We start from the raw sequence: 17,468 nt of genomic DNA on the forward strand, positions 1-17,468 counted from the left end.
TTTTAAAGGAATACATTTTTAGACTCATCTTTCTTTCACTGAGATGTTCAGTGTTCACCTGTTAACCCGGTAACGCCTGAATTAAAAAGTCTCTGAGATTTTTGTGGTAATCATATTTTTAAATAACAATGAAACTTTAGGTCATTAGGTGCAAAATTTATTCATTGCTCTTTTAGCACGAATAATTACAGAGATAAAGACTGGTACCATATGGTACCACTAGGCGTTTACGGGATCAAAAAATAGAAATTTGAAAAACTTTTCGAAAATAATATTTTAATGCCAAAAATATTTATTATTCCTCGCAAAATAAATTTATTTTCAAGCAAAAATAAGTTAAAATATAGATATCATTCAAATCATTATTAAATCAGTCATTGTAAACTAGAATTTATTTATCGATGACGTACAGAGAAAGAATAACGTGATTTTAGCGCTTCCCTCAATTGTTGCCGCACATGGAAAGGAGCAAAGCAGTCAATGCATAACCCTAAATTGCATTTCAACCATTCTGTTCTTATTCTACTGGCTCAATGGGGAACTTGCATGATTTTTTTTTATTTCATAGGCGGACAGAAAATTATTTTCTGAATACAACAAAGAAAACCGCATGTAAATCTGAGTTTTCCTTCGCGAGATATTTAATGATAAATATTACGAATTTTAAAGCGCGGGAAAAACTCCCTCACCCCCCAAGCCACTGCCGACGAAGCCTCGATGACGTCAAAGGTGCCTAAACATCACGCGAAGCTATTGTTGTGATTGTTTGTGATAGTTGCCAGCAGTTGTGAGAGCTTCGTTTGTTAGACGTGTTGAATATTTTATATTTAAAGATAAATATCCGACGATAGAGGCTAGGAAGCCCTCGTATTTTGCATTATTTATAATATTAATATCTGAGTAAGGGCATAAAATATAAAACTGGAGCAGTTAAACCAAAAATTTGATAATACCTAAATAACATCGTTGTAGGAGTCTGAGCCACGGCCATTGGAAAGGGGATACGTTAATTGTAAGTTGATGTTATCGACGGCATATCATTCATTTAAGTATGTAATTAGAACGATTTTGATGTTTACTAATGTCCGCTTAGCTTTTGTATACAATAACTTCATCCGTTTATTCGTAGGTACCGGAGAATTCGTCGTTTAGGACTGTCTGTGCTTGTATTATGAGGTGAATTCCAGTCAATGCAACTTTTGCTCGCTGATTGGAGACATCTAGGAACATTTTTGTGCCAAAATAGTGTTATTTTCAACGTGACATCTCCCGTTAAGCTACTGCTAATAATCACAGTGCCAGTGGTTGTAATGCACAAAGTTTGACAAGGTTGAAAAATATCGGCTATGAGTTATCAGTGTTCCATCGTGATTGAATTGTAAAAAGTGCTACTACGCTATCGATAAATGTCTAACAGTAGTGTAAAAATTGTCAGTGGCGTGCTAATCTCCGTTGTTCACCGTAGATATGACATTTCACGATCACGCTATTGAAATAAAAACTGTGTGTGAAGTTTGTTATTCCATTATTTCAACGAATAGTAGTGAGAAATGTCACCTGTGTCACTTGTGTGGGATAATTTAAGGGTTTAAATCAGTGAATAAATAGTTGTATTCATCATAACGAGTTCTGTTATTGTAAGTTGTACGTGATGAATATAAGAATGTGATAGTGACATCCAGTTTTTGATAAGAGTATTTGCCTATTTCCCACTATATTATTATGGTATATGCTAGTATATTGTTTATGGATTTACGTATATTATTGAAATAGGTTGTAGCTTGTGTGTGTGTTGGCAGCGGAACCGATTCGCGATCTCACATGTGGATTGTGTGCAGACTGTTTTGCTGTGAATTCGTACCGTAGGGCGGATAGGACTACCTTCTCCGTTAATCCGGCGTTGCCAAATTCAACAGCACAGCTTACTCTAATGTCAACAGAACAGCTTACGATCGTTATCCTCCAGTATTACAAGTTTCTTTTACAACTCGATTTGCCGCCTACGTATAGCAATAATTTGTCTTAACAAATTCCATGAGGGTCGTGGCATCAATTTTTGGTGTCCTAAAAAAAGGCTGGTGTCCTAACACCCCATGCCACACGCCTTTTAGGCGGCTTGCGGGGTATTATGTAGACGTAGATGAATTTCAGGTGTACTATTCGAACGAGTGGCAACGTTATCATCCATTTTTCTGATAACGAAAACATACGAAGTGAAACGCTTGTACTTCATCATCCCGATGCCGCATTATTAATATCCCAAGTAATAATCTAGGCACAATAGCAATAGGAAAACTTTCCCAAGAATAACAGAACAAAATAAAGTGACGATGAGCGGCTAAATACTCCCTCAAAACAAATTTTACACCATGCGCTCAGCGTATTTCCCTACTCCCTACGGTTGTTTAGGCACCTATGACGTCACGCCTGGCCTCGGCAACGCTCGGGTGTCTTCGCGCAGTGGTCGGCTCAGAGAAATTTTTCTCGATTTTAAATGCAATTTTTTTATTTCTTTTGATGTTGAATGGAGAAACTGAAGGTATTTTTGCGAGCTAATGTATCCATTTGACTTATTCAAAATAGTTTTTAGAGCAATCTACGACCCATGCAAGTTCCTCATTTTCAGTAGCACACCGTCGCCGCTGTGGTTCAGATTTTTTTTGGTGATTGTAGGCACTGTATTAGTCATCGGCAATGGAATCGCATGAAATGTATGCATGCCTCACAGGGATGCATTTCTAAGGTTCATTAGAGTTATGATGGATTTTTTTTCGAGGCAACCAAAGAACCAACTTTCACCCACGGTACTTTTCTGTTGCGAAAGTAATTAAATATGCCTGTGGATTGGGCATACTTAATACCTTCCACTTAACAACTACCACTTAGTCGCACCTCCAGCACATTCAAAATTTAACCTAAGTCACGACAAAACTCACAATGACATAATCCCAAGTTTCTTTCCCAACGCGTAGTGTAATTTTTTTCTAGTCAATATACACACAAATATTTCCTAACGGTACCCTTTTGATCACGGAGTAACAAAAGAGGGTACGTCGAGATACCTCGAGAGCACGAGAAAGAAAATACTTGGAATACCTTTGGGAAGGAGAGAGACGGAGCACGAGCGTGAAATTCAATATGAGTCGAGATAAAGTATGATAAGTGCGTTCGTGGCTGGAGGGAGACGCAGCGCTCGCTGGGCAGAGATTAGGTGAGGCGGAGAGGAGAAAGGAAAGGGTGTGAGGTTACTCTTGAGCATTCATCCGAGTCCCTGGCCAGGACTCCGTCCGTGGCTGCTGCGTCCCGCTCCAGGCTGTTTGTTTACCCGCGTCTCCACCCGTAGTAAGGCGGTGCCGCCACCTCAATGGTACGGCTCGCTTTCCATCTTTACCCAACAAACCTTCACATCCTTTTGAAATTCTTTCATTGTTTCCACCTCACTGCTGCGCACGTGCCTATTCTCAACAGCAATAAAAAAGTTTCGGAAGAAATATTCCGTATTTCATCAACACATAGTATGAGTAGCTTTTATGATATGTGGCAAGATGTGGTGGTAGTCATTAAAATTAACATCTTTCCACTGAATTTATATGATTTCGTTGTTACAATGAGACTCGAGAATGCTGTTGTAACAACGAAACGAATTTCAGTGGAAAGATTGCAATGTATCATTACACTAGTACTTATGAGTTTTTGGGGGAGTAACAGCATTTTTTCACAATCTAGCAACGTAGGTGTAACATCCGAAGGTTGGTCGGGATAGGAGAGGGTAGAGCTCACCCTGGACTAAACCTAAGGCCTATGAAATTGCGTGATTTTTAATTATTAACCAGAGATACTCTCTGACACAAAGGTCGTTAGTCGGAGTAGGTAGAGAGAGTAGAGTTGGAGTTCACACATTGAGTAGAAAAGTTCGAATAGTCGTGAAAATTAGTTTTTCTCCTGTCCGAAAAACAATAATCAGGGCAGCGCTACACCATTCTTCGACAAAAAAGATTGCATCGCGTGAGTTCTGGGTGTTTTTTTTTAGATATTGTAAGTATGTACACGAAAATCGCTCTTCGTTATCCTTGCACTAGGGCGTAAATCAGTCTGAGGTAAAAATCACACCGTGGTCAAAGGCACCAAAGGTGACAAGCAGCGTACCACATAGAAGTCGATACGACTCGCTTCCCATGAATCCCTCATCCTGTTTTCCTGAGAGAACTCGGGGAAGCCTTCATTGTTTCCGACCCACTCCGGTGCATACCTATCATCACTGGAGACAACCAAGTTCGTTTCTGTCTTCATAACAGAGTATCCCTTCTCCTTTTCCTATGCCGGGCATTCATCCATCCAGATAGTAGCGGACGGAGTGGAGAGAGAGATAAGAATTAACGCCGGGAAAGACAGAAACAGAAAAGTGTCCCCCTGCTTTGCATGTGAGCGCTTCGTTCCGTTCGCTTTCTTTCGGTGGAGATATATTACCCTTCCCTCCCAGCCCGAGACGAGAGCAACTTTTCAAAAGACCGCCCGCGCTCCCTTTCAGCGGAGGCGGCCGAGCATGACCGCCCGCATTACATTCGTGAGTTATCATTGGCGCCGCGTGTGGAACAGAGAGCATTTGAATTTTCTCGCTTATTCAACAGTTCGTTAAGAGCAGGATAATAAAGAGGCAGTCCGTGAAATAAAATATAATTACTTGCATTGATAAAAAATAGTCACTCACGATATAATAAAGAATAGGCTTCCAAATTTATAGACTAAATCATAAAAAATCAGTGTTATTAGTAACCTTTCATATTGTTTAAAAATAATATATTGATTTATTACTCTGAAGAGATTCTCTGAGAAGCGAATTCTTTACATTATGATGAGCTATCGATATAACTTATTACAATTCATTTCACGGACTGCTTCTCAAGTGGCTCTGCTCTTAACGAACCGTTGAATAAGCGAGAAATTTAAATCAAGTGATCGTAAACGTAAAGGAAAATAAATAGGTACATGCAGGGGCGGATCCAGGATTTCTTTCTGGAGGGGGCACAAGCAAAACCGTATCCAGGATTTGGTTCTGGGGGGGGGGGGGCACAAGGATATTTCATAATACAAAACGAACGCAATGATAATGGGACCGTATTAAAAATCTTGCATATTTTAAAAGCCTGTTCACACGGTACATGAACACGTACGGGTTAATGTCTGAATGTATGAATGCGAAAATGAACGCCAAAATGCACCCAACTTGTGCGAATGCATGCACAGAAAATAAAACCTGTTCTTGTTTGGTTCATGCATTCGTACATGTTCCGTTCCGGTCCACCAAAATTTCACTCAAACATTCACGCAAACGTACATTAACTCGTACGTGTTAATGTATCGTGTAAACAGGCCTTTAGGGTCTGGGGGGGCACGTGCCCCCGTGCCCCCCCCCCCTGGATCCGCCTATGGGTACATGAAAATATTAGCTGATATGAGAATTGATTGTAGAACTGTGGGAAACGAAAACTAACTTAGAATTTTTGACTGAGGATGATGGTGGCAAAATAAAAGTTTGCTCTCACCCCGTTTCCATACCAATTTGATTTCTTCACATTGATTCTGAAATGGTCGAAACCGAGCAATATTTCATTATATTTTAGGAAACTAGTGACTTCAATTTAGTGCGATCATGCCCAAAGTCCAATGCGAAAATTTGTCGTCGATTAAATGTACCCTCTCAATATTCTCATAGAGACCCTTCAGTTGATATTTAAGGCAAAACAAAACTAAATAAAAACAAGGAGTTCGCATGAAAGAAGACTCCACACTCATATGGTGTCGGTTACCTTAAATTTAAGAAGTGCGAGACAGGTACTTTCCACCTTTAGAGTTAATTGGTGATCAGTAGAAAGATATTATCTAAGCTATCATTCCAAAATATTTGATTGGCTACATTAGCTCCAATGTCAATTCCTTCTGATAAACTTGCCAGCAGTTCATAGGAGGAAAATAAGATTCTTTAAATACAGTACAGGAAAACAGAAATATTCCTCCTCATATACGTAAGACGTAAGAGCCATTCTTGATTACAGATATTATGTATTTTAGATTTCCTCAATATTTTCCTCAAGATAGGGCTGATATTCACAATGGTAAATGCTAAAATTACACCAAGTGACTCATCGTGTAGGAGGAAAAGAGAGAAATAAATGCCATCCTTGTGTGGAGTTCGTGCATACTACAAACCTATTGGCCGTAAAAACAATGAATCCGAGTTTTTGGGACAGAAAGTAACATTTTTTTTTCGATAAAAGAAAAATCTTCTGCAGCGCTTTAACTGCAACTTCCCTATTAAGGAGCAATCCATACACGAAGCGTTTATTTTCGCGAAGAAAGACATTTAATCCTTAGAATACTGCAATACGAATGCTGAAATCTTATTAACTGTCAGAGAAAGATATAAATAAGCTACCGTCACCGAAAAAAAACTTAAGGGAAAGAAACGAGATCCTCCTTAAACAGTGTTCACAAGTAATAATTCTCGAATTCAGAGATTGAAAAATGGAACAGATTAAATGAATCATTAAGGCACTGAAAAAAACGTCAAAACTCTAGGGAAAGAAACAAAATATTTCTCCGAGAAAGTTTAAATATGTACCACATTGAATGGTTTGGTATCCTGCGAAGTGAATTTCGTATATTTTTCTCAGTTTTCGCAAAACACGACGACTATTATTCTACACTTTAATTTTAAAACCATTTGTGCCTGAGTTGACTTTATTAGACGTTTGTGCTTTTCAAATAAATGAGTTTAAAAATCAATTTTGTGTTTCGCTTAACATATGAAGCAATCACGCCAAATGAAGTGTCAGATGATCCATTTTATTCTTCAATAAGTTAAATTTAGAAGGAAACCCCTCGTTCTGGTTCTGCAATGGGAACGGAAATGGAAACTCAAGAGCTGGTGAAGGATTCCAACGATAGCAGCTGAAGTGGAGAAAGAGGGAAGGACATACATGTGCCTGGAGAAAGAAATGTTTGGAAATAGAGAAGAGATGATGATCATTTTTGATCTGAGACTGGCATTATGATACTCTTTTATTCTACTATGCGCGAGCAATGTCTGGAGTACGGAGCCTGTCCTCGAGACCCACCGGCCCAGGTCAACCCCGCATTATTGGTTACTGCGTCATTCAATGGCTTTGGCTTCTTGTTATGGAACAGCCAGTGGGCGGGGAAGCGTCATCTCAATGGTGTCTGGCGAATTTTCCAGGCCCGTAATTCTTTCGAGACCCACGCGTAATTTATGCAACATCCGATGGCACACGTAGGAATGAAAATTGAACCGAACGTCACGACGAACGAGAGTCAGGTTTTGAAGTCATGAGAAGATATTAGAGCCTGACGATGGAGTTGGGGTTAGGAGAAATAGAAAATACAGAAAGGTATCTTTTCAGACTGCCTCGAATTTACGTGCAGCCACGAATATACTCAACTACGATAGTTTAAGGAATCACTGAAAAGGTTGACGTATTAGAATGCAAACATGGAGACACTACAGCGACGGCAAATATATCCATGAAACGTACCTCGGTGCTCAAGGAAAATGCGATAATTCTGTTTGACAGTCGCAAGCACCAAGAGCATTATGCGTATAATACATAATTAAAACTGAAACTCACATGCATTGGTAACTTTGTATTAGGTATTTTAAAAACGGAATTGACGAGTTACTCCACTGAGTTTGTGCAGCCATGATTTTAAATGATAATATTATTATATTTAAAAAACAAAAACGATATGTGCCCCAGCTTCCGCAAGACAAACCGAAGTACACAGATGAACAAATTATAAAACAGATGTGACTAGAAAAAACACTAAACATGTCGTATAATTACAGATATATATAATCTATGTGATGCTAAGGAAGATTTTCGAAAAGAACCACATGAAATTTTAGCAGAATTCCATAAATAGCCTTAAACAGGGGAAAGGCTGGCTCCGAAATTTTTAAAGATAATTGTCATTTGGAATATCATTTTCACTAGGTACCAATAAACTGATAAGTTTAGGATACTGAGATGATTCTCCGATGACCGACGCTGACGAACGACAAACTTTTCCACAAAATTTCAGAACAGATTTAAGGTTAAAACAAATAAAAAAGGCGTTTAAATCAAAACAACAAAAGGGAATAAATAAAAATTTGAAATCAAAAGAACAAAGCGGATTTTAGAGGAAAGGAAAAACGACTTACATTTTTCTCTTTCATGGAGACTCTACATACAGAAAAGACTGAGGGAGTCACAAATACGGCTTCTTTGTTCGTTTAAATCACAAAAATACCATAAAATTAACATTTGCCGATGATAAGTCTTGCTTCTCTCTGTCACTGAGGAGGGTCAGCTTGCAACTTCTATAGCCTTCTGTTGAACTCACCTAAAGTTGGCGGCTGTTTGCAAAGCTATTCCTTTCGATAGTGATGGATGTGAGGGAAGAGGCGGAAGATTTGGCGAACCAGCGCTGATTTTCTCGAAAACCTCGGAACGTAATTGAGTAGACAAGATGCGAGAGAAAAAATAAAAAAGTACGACGATAGATCAAAATTGAATTGTCAAAATCGAGATAATAGCGGGGTTAACACCTACCTGAACACTCAATTTTGAGAATAACGCGGATGACGGCAAACAATAATTTGGACGAAAGCTTCCAACCAATTGCCGCGATAGAATGAATCGATAACGAATAAATTAGCAACGAAAGTGGCGAAAAGAAATATTTTTTCAACTCCACGCAAAACATTTACATAGTTGTGTTTTTTCAGAATAGCTTGAGCAGCATTTCAATTCATCTGGTCCCTCCTTCTCATGATAGTCAAATCAATTTGTTCCACCTAAGGTGACCACGAGTTTAGCGCAACATTTATGTTAATTTATGTTTTTAAAATCTTAATCTAAGTCGTTATGTGACGGCGAAAGTTTTTTTTAACTATAAAGAATATAAAATTAATAAGTTACTTTCCATCAGAAAAATATAATAAGTTTAGATAAGACGGAGGGTCGAGTGTTTGTTCACGCCGCATTCGAGAAATGAAGTGATTCGCTATCCGGAAAAATGTTATTCCGATAGTCGAAGAGATTAGCGGAGATAGTATTTTTCATAGAAGAGTCCCATTAATTAAGTGGCTGACATGTTCCCATGATGACACTGAGCGGTCAACAAGCCGCGGAAAAGATAACCTTGCATAAAGGATGTATTTTTTAAATCTTAAAATGATAAATCTAGAAGTATGATTCTGAGATAAATGGAAAAAGTTATTTTTCCCATCTGACTTCAATGAAGCCATTTTGTCCCATTACAGTTGCATATATTCGTTGAACCTGACTCGGTACTTATTTTTAATATAAAGAAACCGGCGTGCGACAACTCAAAATATTATCATGCATAAAACATATCCCATGATGCAGCAATTTTGTAGCTATTCCCATGTAGTTCCCTCCAGCCATAAATGCTGACTTAAATTACTACTTTAAGTAATTTCCATGGCAGAGAAAGTATTAAAAGCATTGGTGTTCACCAAATCCTTTGGTGCCAGGGGAGAGTAAATTACCTGAATACGAAGCACAAAGTGGGTCTGACGTTTCCGCCCAGCGCCCATCCCGTTGCTTCGACTGGAACCTTCATAATTATTCCGACCCTTGGCCGGCAACATGTGTCTCGCCCCAACCCACGGGAGGTCGGGCTAGACGGTGGGTGAAATGAATGTAGTCGGGCGTTAATGACCCTAGTCGGTTGACAAGGCGTTAGGGAGAAGGAAAAACAAGAAAATCTCATCGCCTTGTTGACTGACGTAATTTTCTTGAAATTTTTTCATCGTCGCGAGTTTTCCGCAGACGGAACCAACGTCCAGACGGGGAGGAACCAGTTCAACCCACCCAGACAGCGCTCTTCTCCGATAGAAAAAATGAGGAAATAATAAGAAATTCCCGACGAGCGACCGAAGGAATCTTTCGAGGACGGAAGATATCAAATCTGCACGGGTGCAAGGGATATCATTTCCGTATCGTTGGAAAATCACATGGACGTCCAGTGGCTCTACGAGACTTCCTCATTAGCTGCCTGCTCACTGCTAAGCTCGACTTCACATGTAAGCTATCGCAACCATAAGCCACTGGCCTTTAAACGGGTTCACTGAAATACGAGTTATCGGGAGAATTTAAAAAAAAGGAAAACATGAAGATTGTGAAATTATTTTTCTCGAAAGAAAGTAATTATAAAGTTAATACATCGCCACCTCGAATGGAATGCAAAAATTCTGAATGGAAAAAGGTAAATTTTATTCTCACAATTTTCTTAGATATGGAGCATGTTTCTTTTATACATATGGAACATATTTCTCTATGGAAGTGAGGCTTGGACGTTGACAGCAGCAGAGAAGTCCAAATTGGAAACATTCGAAATGTGATGCTACTGAAGAGTGATGAAGATAAAATAATATTCATACACCAACCATAAGACGTGCATTGGGTTATCAGTATACAATCCTAGTGGATGACAAAAGATATTTATTTATTTATTTCATACACCACCGAAAACAGCACTGTTCGGCCTTTACATCGGGGCTGATAACATTAACAATCACAAACATCCATGCCCTGGATAAGGGTAACTTACCCAGGCGGGACTCGAACCCGCGACCTTCGGTTTGGCAGGCGAGGACTTTACCCCGCCGCCACCGAGGCCGGAAACCTATAAACCTTGTAACCTTCATTATGAAGATATCTACAAAATAAAAAGCAGGCCAGCAACATTCCATGTTGATATTTTTCAGGAAACAATCGCGAACTGGCCAGTAGAATCGCAAACGTAGTCGGTGAGAATAAGCAAGACGAAAAAATTTCAAATATTCATCAACTCTTCATACGTATCGATTTGTTAAATACGTATACATCAATCCTATTCTCATTGATTCTCACGTCGTTATTTCCTTTTGCGTAGCGTTCCGTCCGTTACTCATACAAGATATACCAGTGCTTCAGACACATTCAACCAATTTTCTATTTCCTCTCACTGATCTATTAACACCTCACAGACTTTACATCAATCGAAGAAATTCTATTATTATTCAATTACGCATCTACGACATTATTAATAAATGATGTAATTGATAAAGACATATCCCATTTCCATCACAAGACTTCATGAGCAACAATAAAGACTTCCACTAGAATAAAACAAAAAGGCACCATGCAGCAACGAAACAATTTATTCGAATGTATTAAGTATAAACGGCTATAACTCAGTTTCTCACGATCACGCCTTACATTCACAAGGTGGGGAAGAGTACACGCAGCGTACACAACGTGATGAAATGGAGCAATGGACGATTAGAATTATCTCGCGATCTCTCGAAATAGCCTTTAATTAGGAAAACATATTGACTGAATGCTATTAAAATGTCTGTATACAGTCTTATCTTCGAATTATTTATGGAGCTAATTCATTTAATTGAAAAAATGAGTGCATCTGTTATCACATATCTAATACAAACAAATTTACCGATAACGAGAGTTAGACACCGCGAAAAGTTAAAGAATGATATTAACTTGATATCAGCTGCAAAATAACACGTCGTATTCAGCATTTAGCATTGCGAATTATTTGCCGCCTTAAATGCTGAATATGGGCAAAAGGTAGAAAACTTTTGATAGAAAAAGTCGATTAATTAAAAAAGAAAATTGGGAATCGGGTTGGTGTGGTGGATAGAGTGTTGGCTTCCTACCCCGTGGGCTCAGGTTCAAATCCCGGCGGTGGCAGAGAATTTTCGGACACTGCCCGATCCCTGCTTGAATGTTGTGTGGAGAACAATTCAAGCGCAACACTCCGTCCGTCGGATGGGACGTTAAGCCGTGGTCCCCTTGGCGCCTTTCGTTAAGAGCAGGCTAATGCCGATGCCGGGTTTTTCTCCACCCTTCCTTCCTTTCCTTCCCTTCTTGGCACAAATGACCTAAGCTGTCGGTCGCCTCCTCCAAATACCATACCATACCAAAAAGAAAATTAGAGAATTTTTTGGAGGGATATTATGAAAACCATGATAGAGGGAAGCATAGCGGATGAAGGAGTGCAAGCGGGGAAGGGTAGATTGACAAAAAGGTTTATGGTTAATTTTTAAATGAAATTAATGGTAAAAGGTTGAGTGAAGCATTATGACGATTTAGATAGGAAAAATCAATGTGATAGGTGAGACTGACGGGGGTGATTGTCCATAGCACTCTCCTAGTTTCTGGTCTGGCCGTGTGTCGTTGCCCTTCGTGCTTGGCATGTGCCCAGAAATCGAGCGCGTTTCTGATGGGGTAGGAAGGGTAGGATGAGTGCTACTTACTTGGTGTGGAATCACCCCTTGCCAAACACCCTCGAGGTGGCTTTCTCGGTACCTCGTAGATGTAGATTAATAAAAAATGCCAAGAACGCACATCTAAACCGAGATATTACCTATTTTGATGAACATAGAGTCCCAAATTCCATCTAGCTTTATTCAGCACGTGCATACGGTGAGCCCACATGTCATTTACCCACCCTAAACGTCACAGTCGGCAAAGATCATGCCTCCCACCAACTCTCCCCAAAATACATCCATATTAGGTGGCGTACACGGAGCGCACCCGTCTTTTATTCCCCCCCTACCCCATCCCTTCCAGCAAAAAGTGACTGTGGGCTCAAAGTCCGACTGCTCTCAAGGCAACAACAACGTTTTCTGGGTGTGGTGCGACAGCGCAACCGAGACAGCAAAACGCGAGTTCCGGTCCATACCTACGTGCGCACCGAATTTCTACGGCGCCGACGCAGCGAGTAAGTAATGGCCCGGGTTGACGGCTTCGAAACGGGGGAGGGCTACCACTCGATTGGCAAAAAGAGATTTAAATATTTAAAAAAAAGATGCGCTCTTGCCGCCGACTCGGGAGCGCATATTAAGTGCTCTCGAGAAACCAGTTCGCCCAGCGTTTACTCACTGTACCAAGAGAGAGGGAGAGAATAAATGGAAACGCGTCGGAGACGCGACGGACGCAATGCTCAATGGGATAGCTCCCTCGGATGTTTCTCGGGCCACATTGCCGGCGAGTTAATTTGCTTCCAAATTGACCCGAGATATTGATGTGATTGCCATTCGCTTCTCAAGAGCGGCGGTGGTTTTTTGTCCGCGACCCATAAAACGAGTGCCGCCGCAGCAAGAGTTAACATAAAATTAGGCAAGTACACAGTGTAGCATGGCGAAAGAAAGTCACATTTGCCGAGCGTCTCCAGAAGAGAAAACACACTTGTACGTTACGAGGGAGATCATAAAATATTCAACGGCGTGTTTTTTTCGTGGCCATAAAACCACAGGAGGACTATTTGGAGTGGCTCAATGGGTATTGCGCGGCTACATTTCGTTAATATTCACCGGTCTCGAGGCATAAAAATGGATGATTTTCAGTGCATAAAGCGATTTAATCCACCATACTGTTGAAATTAATACTTCAACCTTACAATCATTGTATGATTAGAACGGGGATGTACACTACCCATTGGTATAAAATGAGGGTACGAGACATTGCTTGATCCGCGGAATATGGTTCAAAACAAGTCTTCATACATTTAGATCGCTATATAAATATTAAAACTGGTGTTAGTATAATATAGACTTAAATTTAATATAATGAGCAGTCAAAGCGAACATCAACCTGTCAGAATGATACATCATCATGGCCTAGTGGCAACCTGTCATTATTTCACTCCGATTACGCGTGATTCATTGGGTAAAATTTCAAAGGGGGAATCGATATTGGTAACAAAAGCCTTGCAGGCAGGAATACTCCCTTATTACAAGCCTCAAAACTTGATAGCAAAAATGGGTATCCTGCTCACTCTCTCCCCAAATAATCATCATTTTATTATAGATACGTTCAAGGTTACTTCAGAACAAGATAAAATTTACTTTCACATACTGTATTTGTAAAGAATGAATTTGTACTGAGAAGAAGAATGGGTACGATGTAAGTGAGCTAAAAATGCCCTCCAGCAGGCTCAACCAGCGGGAAAATCATGCGACCTCGCGTCATCCACTCGTTTGAATATAAAAACATGACAAGAAAATCATGCCCCAAGAATCACCACAAATCTGGTCCACTTGCTAACTATATATTATTATAAAATTTCCGATGCAGCAGCTATCGAATAATTTTGAATTCTCACTACGCCTGGGACAAAATGGCCTTATTGGCATGTAAATAAATAGCGGTTTTAAAATGAAAATATCAGCAGGGGTCCAACAATATTTGAATGAATTCATCAAAGCATATAAAGCCGGTATAAAAAAACGTGGTAATAACTTTTTACCCTTCTTTATTTGTTTGTCACAATTAAAAATAGTGTTCTACAACATTCATTTTCCACTCGCTTGACGAAAAAACTAAACGATAGAATAGAAAGAAAAAGAATATGCATTCTCATGGAGGTAAAATCATATTAGAAGTGAGCCCGTACGTAGGTAGCGAGGTCGAGAAGAGCCTGTATTCCTACACCCTCGCTTTTTCCCCGTGATCGTCAACCGAGCTGGAGAGAACAATAGATCAGTGGGGCTAGCGTTGTCATGCGAAGAGTGTGATTTTCTCGACTTCAATTACCGAAAAAAAACGAGGCATCCCATTCGGGGATGTATAATGCATCTGAAAGCGAAGCGTGGGTTTCCCGTCCACCGCCGGGGGTGGCGCCCTCTACAACGTGAGTGTCAAAAGGAAAACGGAACGGTCGCGTTACCGTGATTGGCGAGGTTAAAATGGTACCATGCCCGAAAATGGAGAGGAGAAATATTACTCCACATGCATAAAAAACACCCAGGGATGATTTAAACTCCTCGTACGCCGCAGGGAGACCGGAAGACGTTCAAGGGCCATAGTTTGGGTACTCCACCCCCACACCCTCAATAAAGCACTGGAAGAAAAGTCTTTACGCCCTCACACAAAACCAACAAGCCCTCAAAACCACGCCCTTCTCTCGTGAACCTAACCCTTAAAGATACGTCTTGGCTGGCAGGCACGTCAAATCAACAGTGAAGAAGTGTGTTACCTAAAAGTCTGATACGTGAATTTAAAAAAAATACCGAGCGATGTTCCTGGAATCTAGCGTGAACACGATAGGAAAATATACCTACCACGCTCCCGGCTCAGAACGATTTAAATCTTCCTTCCGTCGTAAATAATATCCGAAACTCTATGCAAGTACACCAAATGATATTCTGACCAAATACCACCCTAGTCGTATCGATATATCTCAGTTTTCTTCCTCCTGTCATAATAATTTATACTTCTTTCCGTATTCGGATAATAAGTATAAAACACACTGGTTTACAATGAATGGAACTACTTGCAGCAGGTTATTCTATACAATAGGACGCGAGGTAAAAAAAGAAAAAAATGAAACCAATTGTAGTTGGTAACCGAAGTAAATTGAAGGGCAGCTTGGCAGTTCACCCACACAAAATATAAGACTCCTCACAAAATACTACTTTCTTATTACTCGTAAGGGACTTGCATAAAGTAATCTACCAATTTAGGGAAATGTGCAGTCGCCTAAATACCTACGGCAGTATCGAGGTGAAAGGGGGGGGGGTACACTCTCAGTAACATGACTGTTACGATTACAAATTATGAATTCAAGAATATTACTTTCCCCAATTGTTATTCGTTCTCTCAGTGACCAAACCCGAAGGCTGGTTTGGATAAGCGAGGGTAAAGATAACACCAGGGGAATAGATTCCATAGATTCTGGGCATTGAGACCAGTCCTTTCCTTAAGCCACTTAAAACTTAAAGAGGATTTGAGTTTGAGCGTATCCGCCTCGTTTTAACCCGGTTTGAAGCGGGAACTCTCCATAAAGACCCCAGGCGCAAATCCCCAATAGGCTACCATAATCCCAATACTATATCTAGTCCGGATATGTTCTCTTATTTAACCCGAAAATCAACAAGTTTGTTAATAGAGAAAATAATTTTTCCTGAATTTTCATCGAAAAAGTAGGAGATTGGTAAAATGTTACTGTGGTCAAAAAAGAGGGAGAGAGGGGTAAAAGTCACCGAAACCGGTATATGTGTGAGGTTGTTTACGAACGAGCTTTCAAGATATCCGGAAAAATTGAGACAGCATCAGCAGCGTGATTTTAAGCCACCAACCAACGCCCTAAATGTCCACCTTACTTCCCAACGACTCGTCTGCCTTTTTGTTTTGTCGGGAGCAAGCTGCCACGCTGACACCGCTGCCGAGACCTTCACTACCCTGGAAGTGGGTGCGGGACAACATTGTCGTGGGAGACGATCGTTTTTTACTCCTCGCGAGAGAGAGAGAGAGAAGACAAGGGGAAGGGTCTGAGTGGGGGGACTGAGCTCACCTCGCCTCCCTGATGAGATCCTCGTCCGTCCCTCTGCACCCGTAGTGCTCGATGTAGCGGAGCGGCTCGCCCGGCGGACACTCCACGTCCGGGATGCAGACGTCGATGAAGTGTGGCCGCAGGCGTCCCGAGGTGAACTTGGCCGCCTCGAGTCCCAGCTGAAGCGACACGCCCCCCAGCCAGAAGGGCGCGAGCACGCAGTACGAGGACGAGGCGGCCACGGAACCGCGGGTCGATCCCGAGGGAATGCTGGGCGACCCTCGGTACGCCATCGCCATCTCAGCCACCACCATCTGCGGAAGAAATGAAAGGAATGAAAATACTTCTTGTCGTTGACGATATGCTTTAAAATTAGTATCTTTAGTTATATATTAGTTATAGTTTAGCTATAGAATACAAATGGGTGCCGTCCGCGTTGTCATTTTGATGGTGACGATTCACCTACAGCACAGTAGGTGAACCCGGAAGTCTACCCTACTGCGAACATGAACGCCGCGAAAACCTATATCAACCGAGATACGACGCCACTATCGGACTGCAAGAAAATCGGTTAACTTTTTTATGGCATAAGTACTTAGACTTAATTCACAAAGTGGGAATTTCAAGCACGAACACCATCTTACTCATTCTGACGTATAGGGTAGAAACAGAATACCAGCTGCTTACTTGCCTTTCCTTAATTCGCGCTGGTCGCCATCGTGGAAGCCGGAGTGGACTAACGAATAAACCTATGGTCTTCGCCTGAATGCATGTGAAGGTATGTTTGGTGTTTGGGATTGAGAAAACAAGAGGGCAAGGAAGATAAATGCGAGGATTTTCCGGCAAGGAATATAGGTAAATGAAACTTTTCGTAGGCATAAAATAAAAATTATCTAATGCGGCACCAATATGGTGACCAACACGCTAAGGGCAGAAAAGCTGCCGGTAATTTGACTCCAGCGGCGAAAGGGGGGAAACGATGGGACGTGTTTGAATTTCTCTCATCGGGATTTGGCCTTGGAAAAAAATGCAATGATACAGAAAAGCGATGGTGACAGCAACGAAATTGCCAAGATATCTTTTTCCCCAAACTATGCATTATACTT

At 40.8% G+C, this 17,468-nt stretch overlaps 1 protein-coding gene across 1 annotated transcript in view; it reads right to left on the reverse strand.

Annotated features, from left to right (window-relative positions):
- Positions 1 to 17,468, reverse strand: part of LOC124157357 (phospholipid phosphatase 1-like) — a 177,813-nt gene that overhangs the window by 19,021 nt on the left and 141,324 nt on the right. Inside the window, exon 3 of the mRNA XM_046532021.1 lies at positions 16,384 to 16,676. Coding sequence (XP_046387977.1) covers positions 16,384 to 16,676 — 293 coding nt within the window. The remainder of the gene's footprint in view (positions 1 to 16,383; positions 16,677 to 17,468) is intronic.

This window comes from Ischnura elegans, chromosome 4 (genome assembly GCF_921293095.1).
Source record: "Ischnura elegans chromosome 4, ioIscEleg1.1, whole genome shotgun sequence".
Lineage (NCBI taxonomy): Eukaryota > Metazoa > Arthropoda > Insecta > Odonata > Coenagrionidae > Ischnura > Ischnura elegans.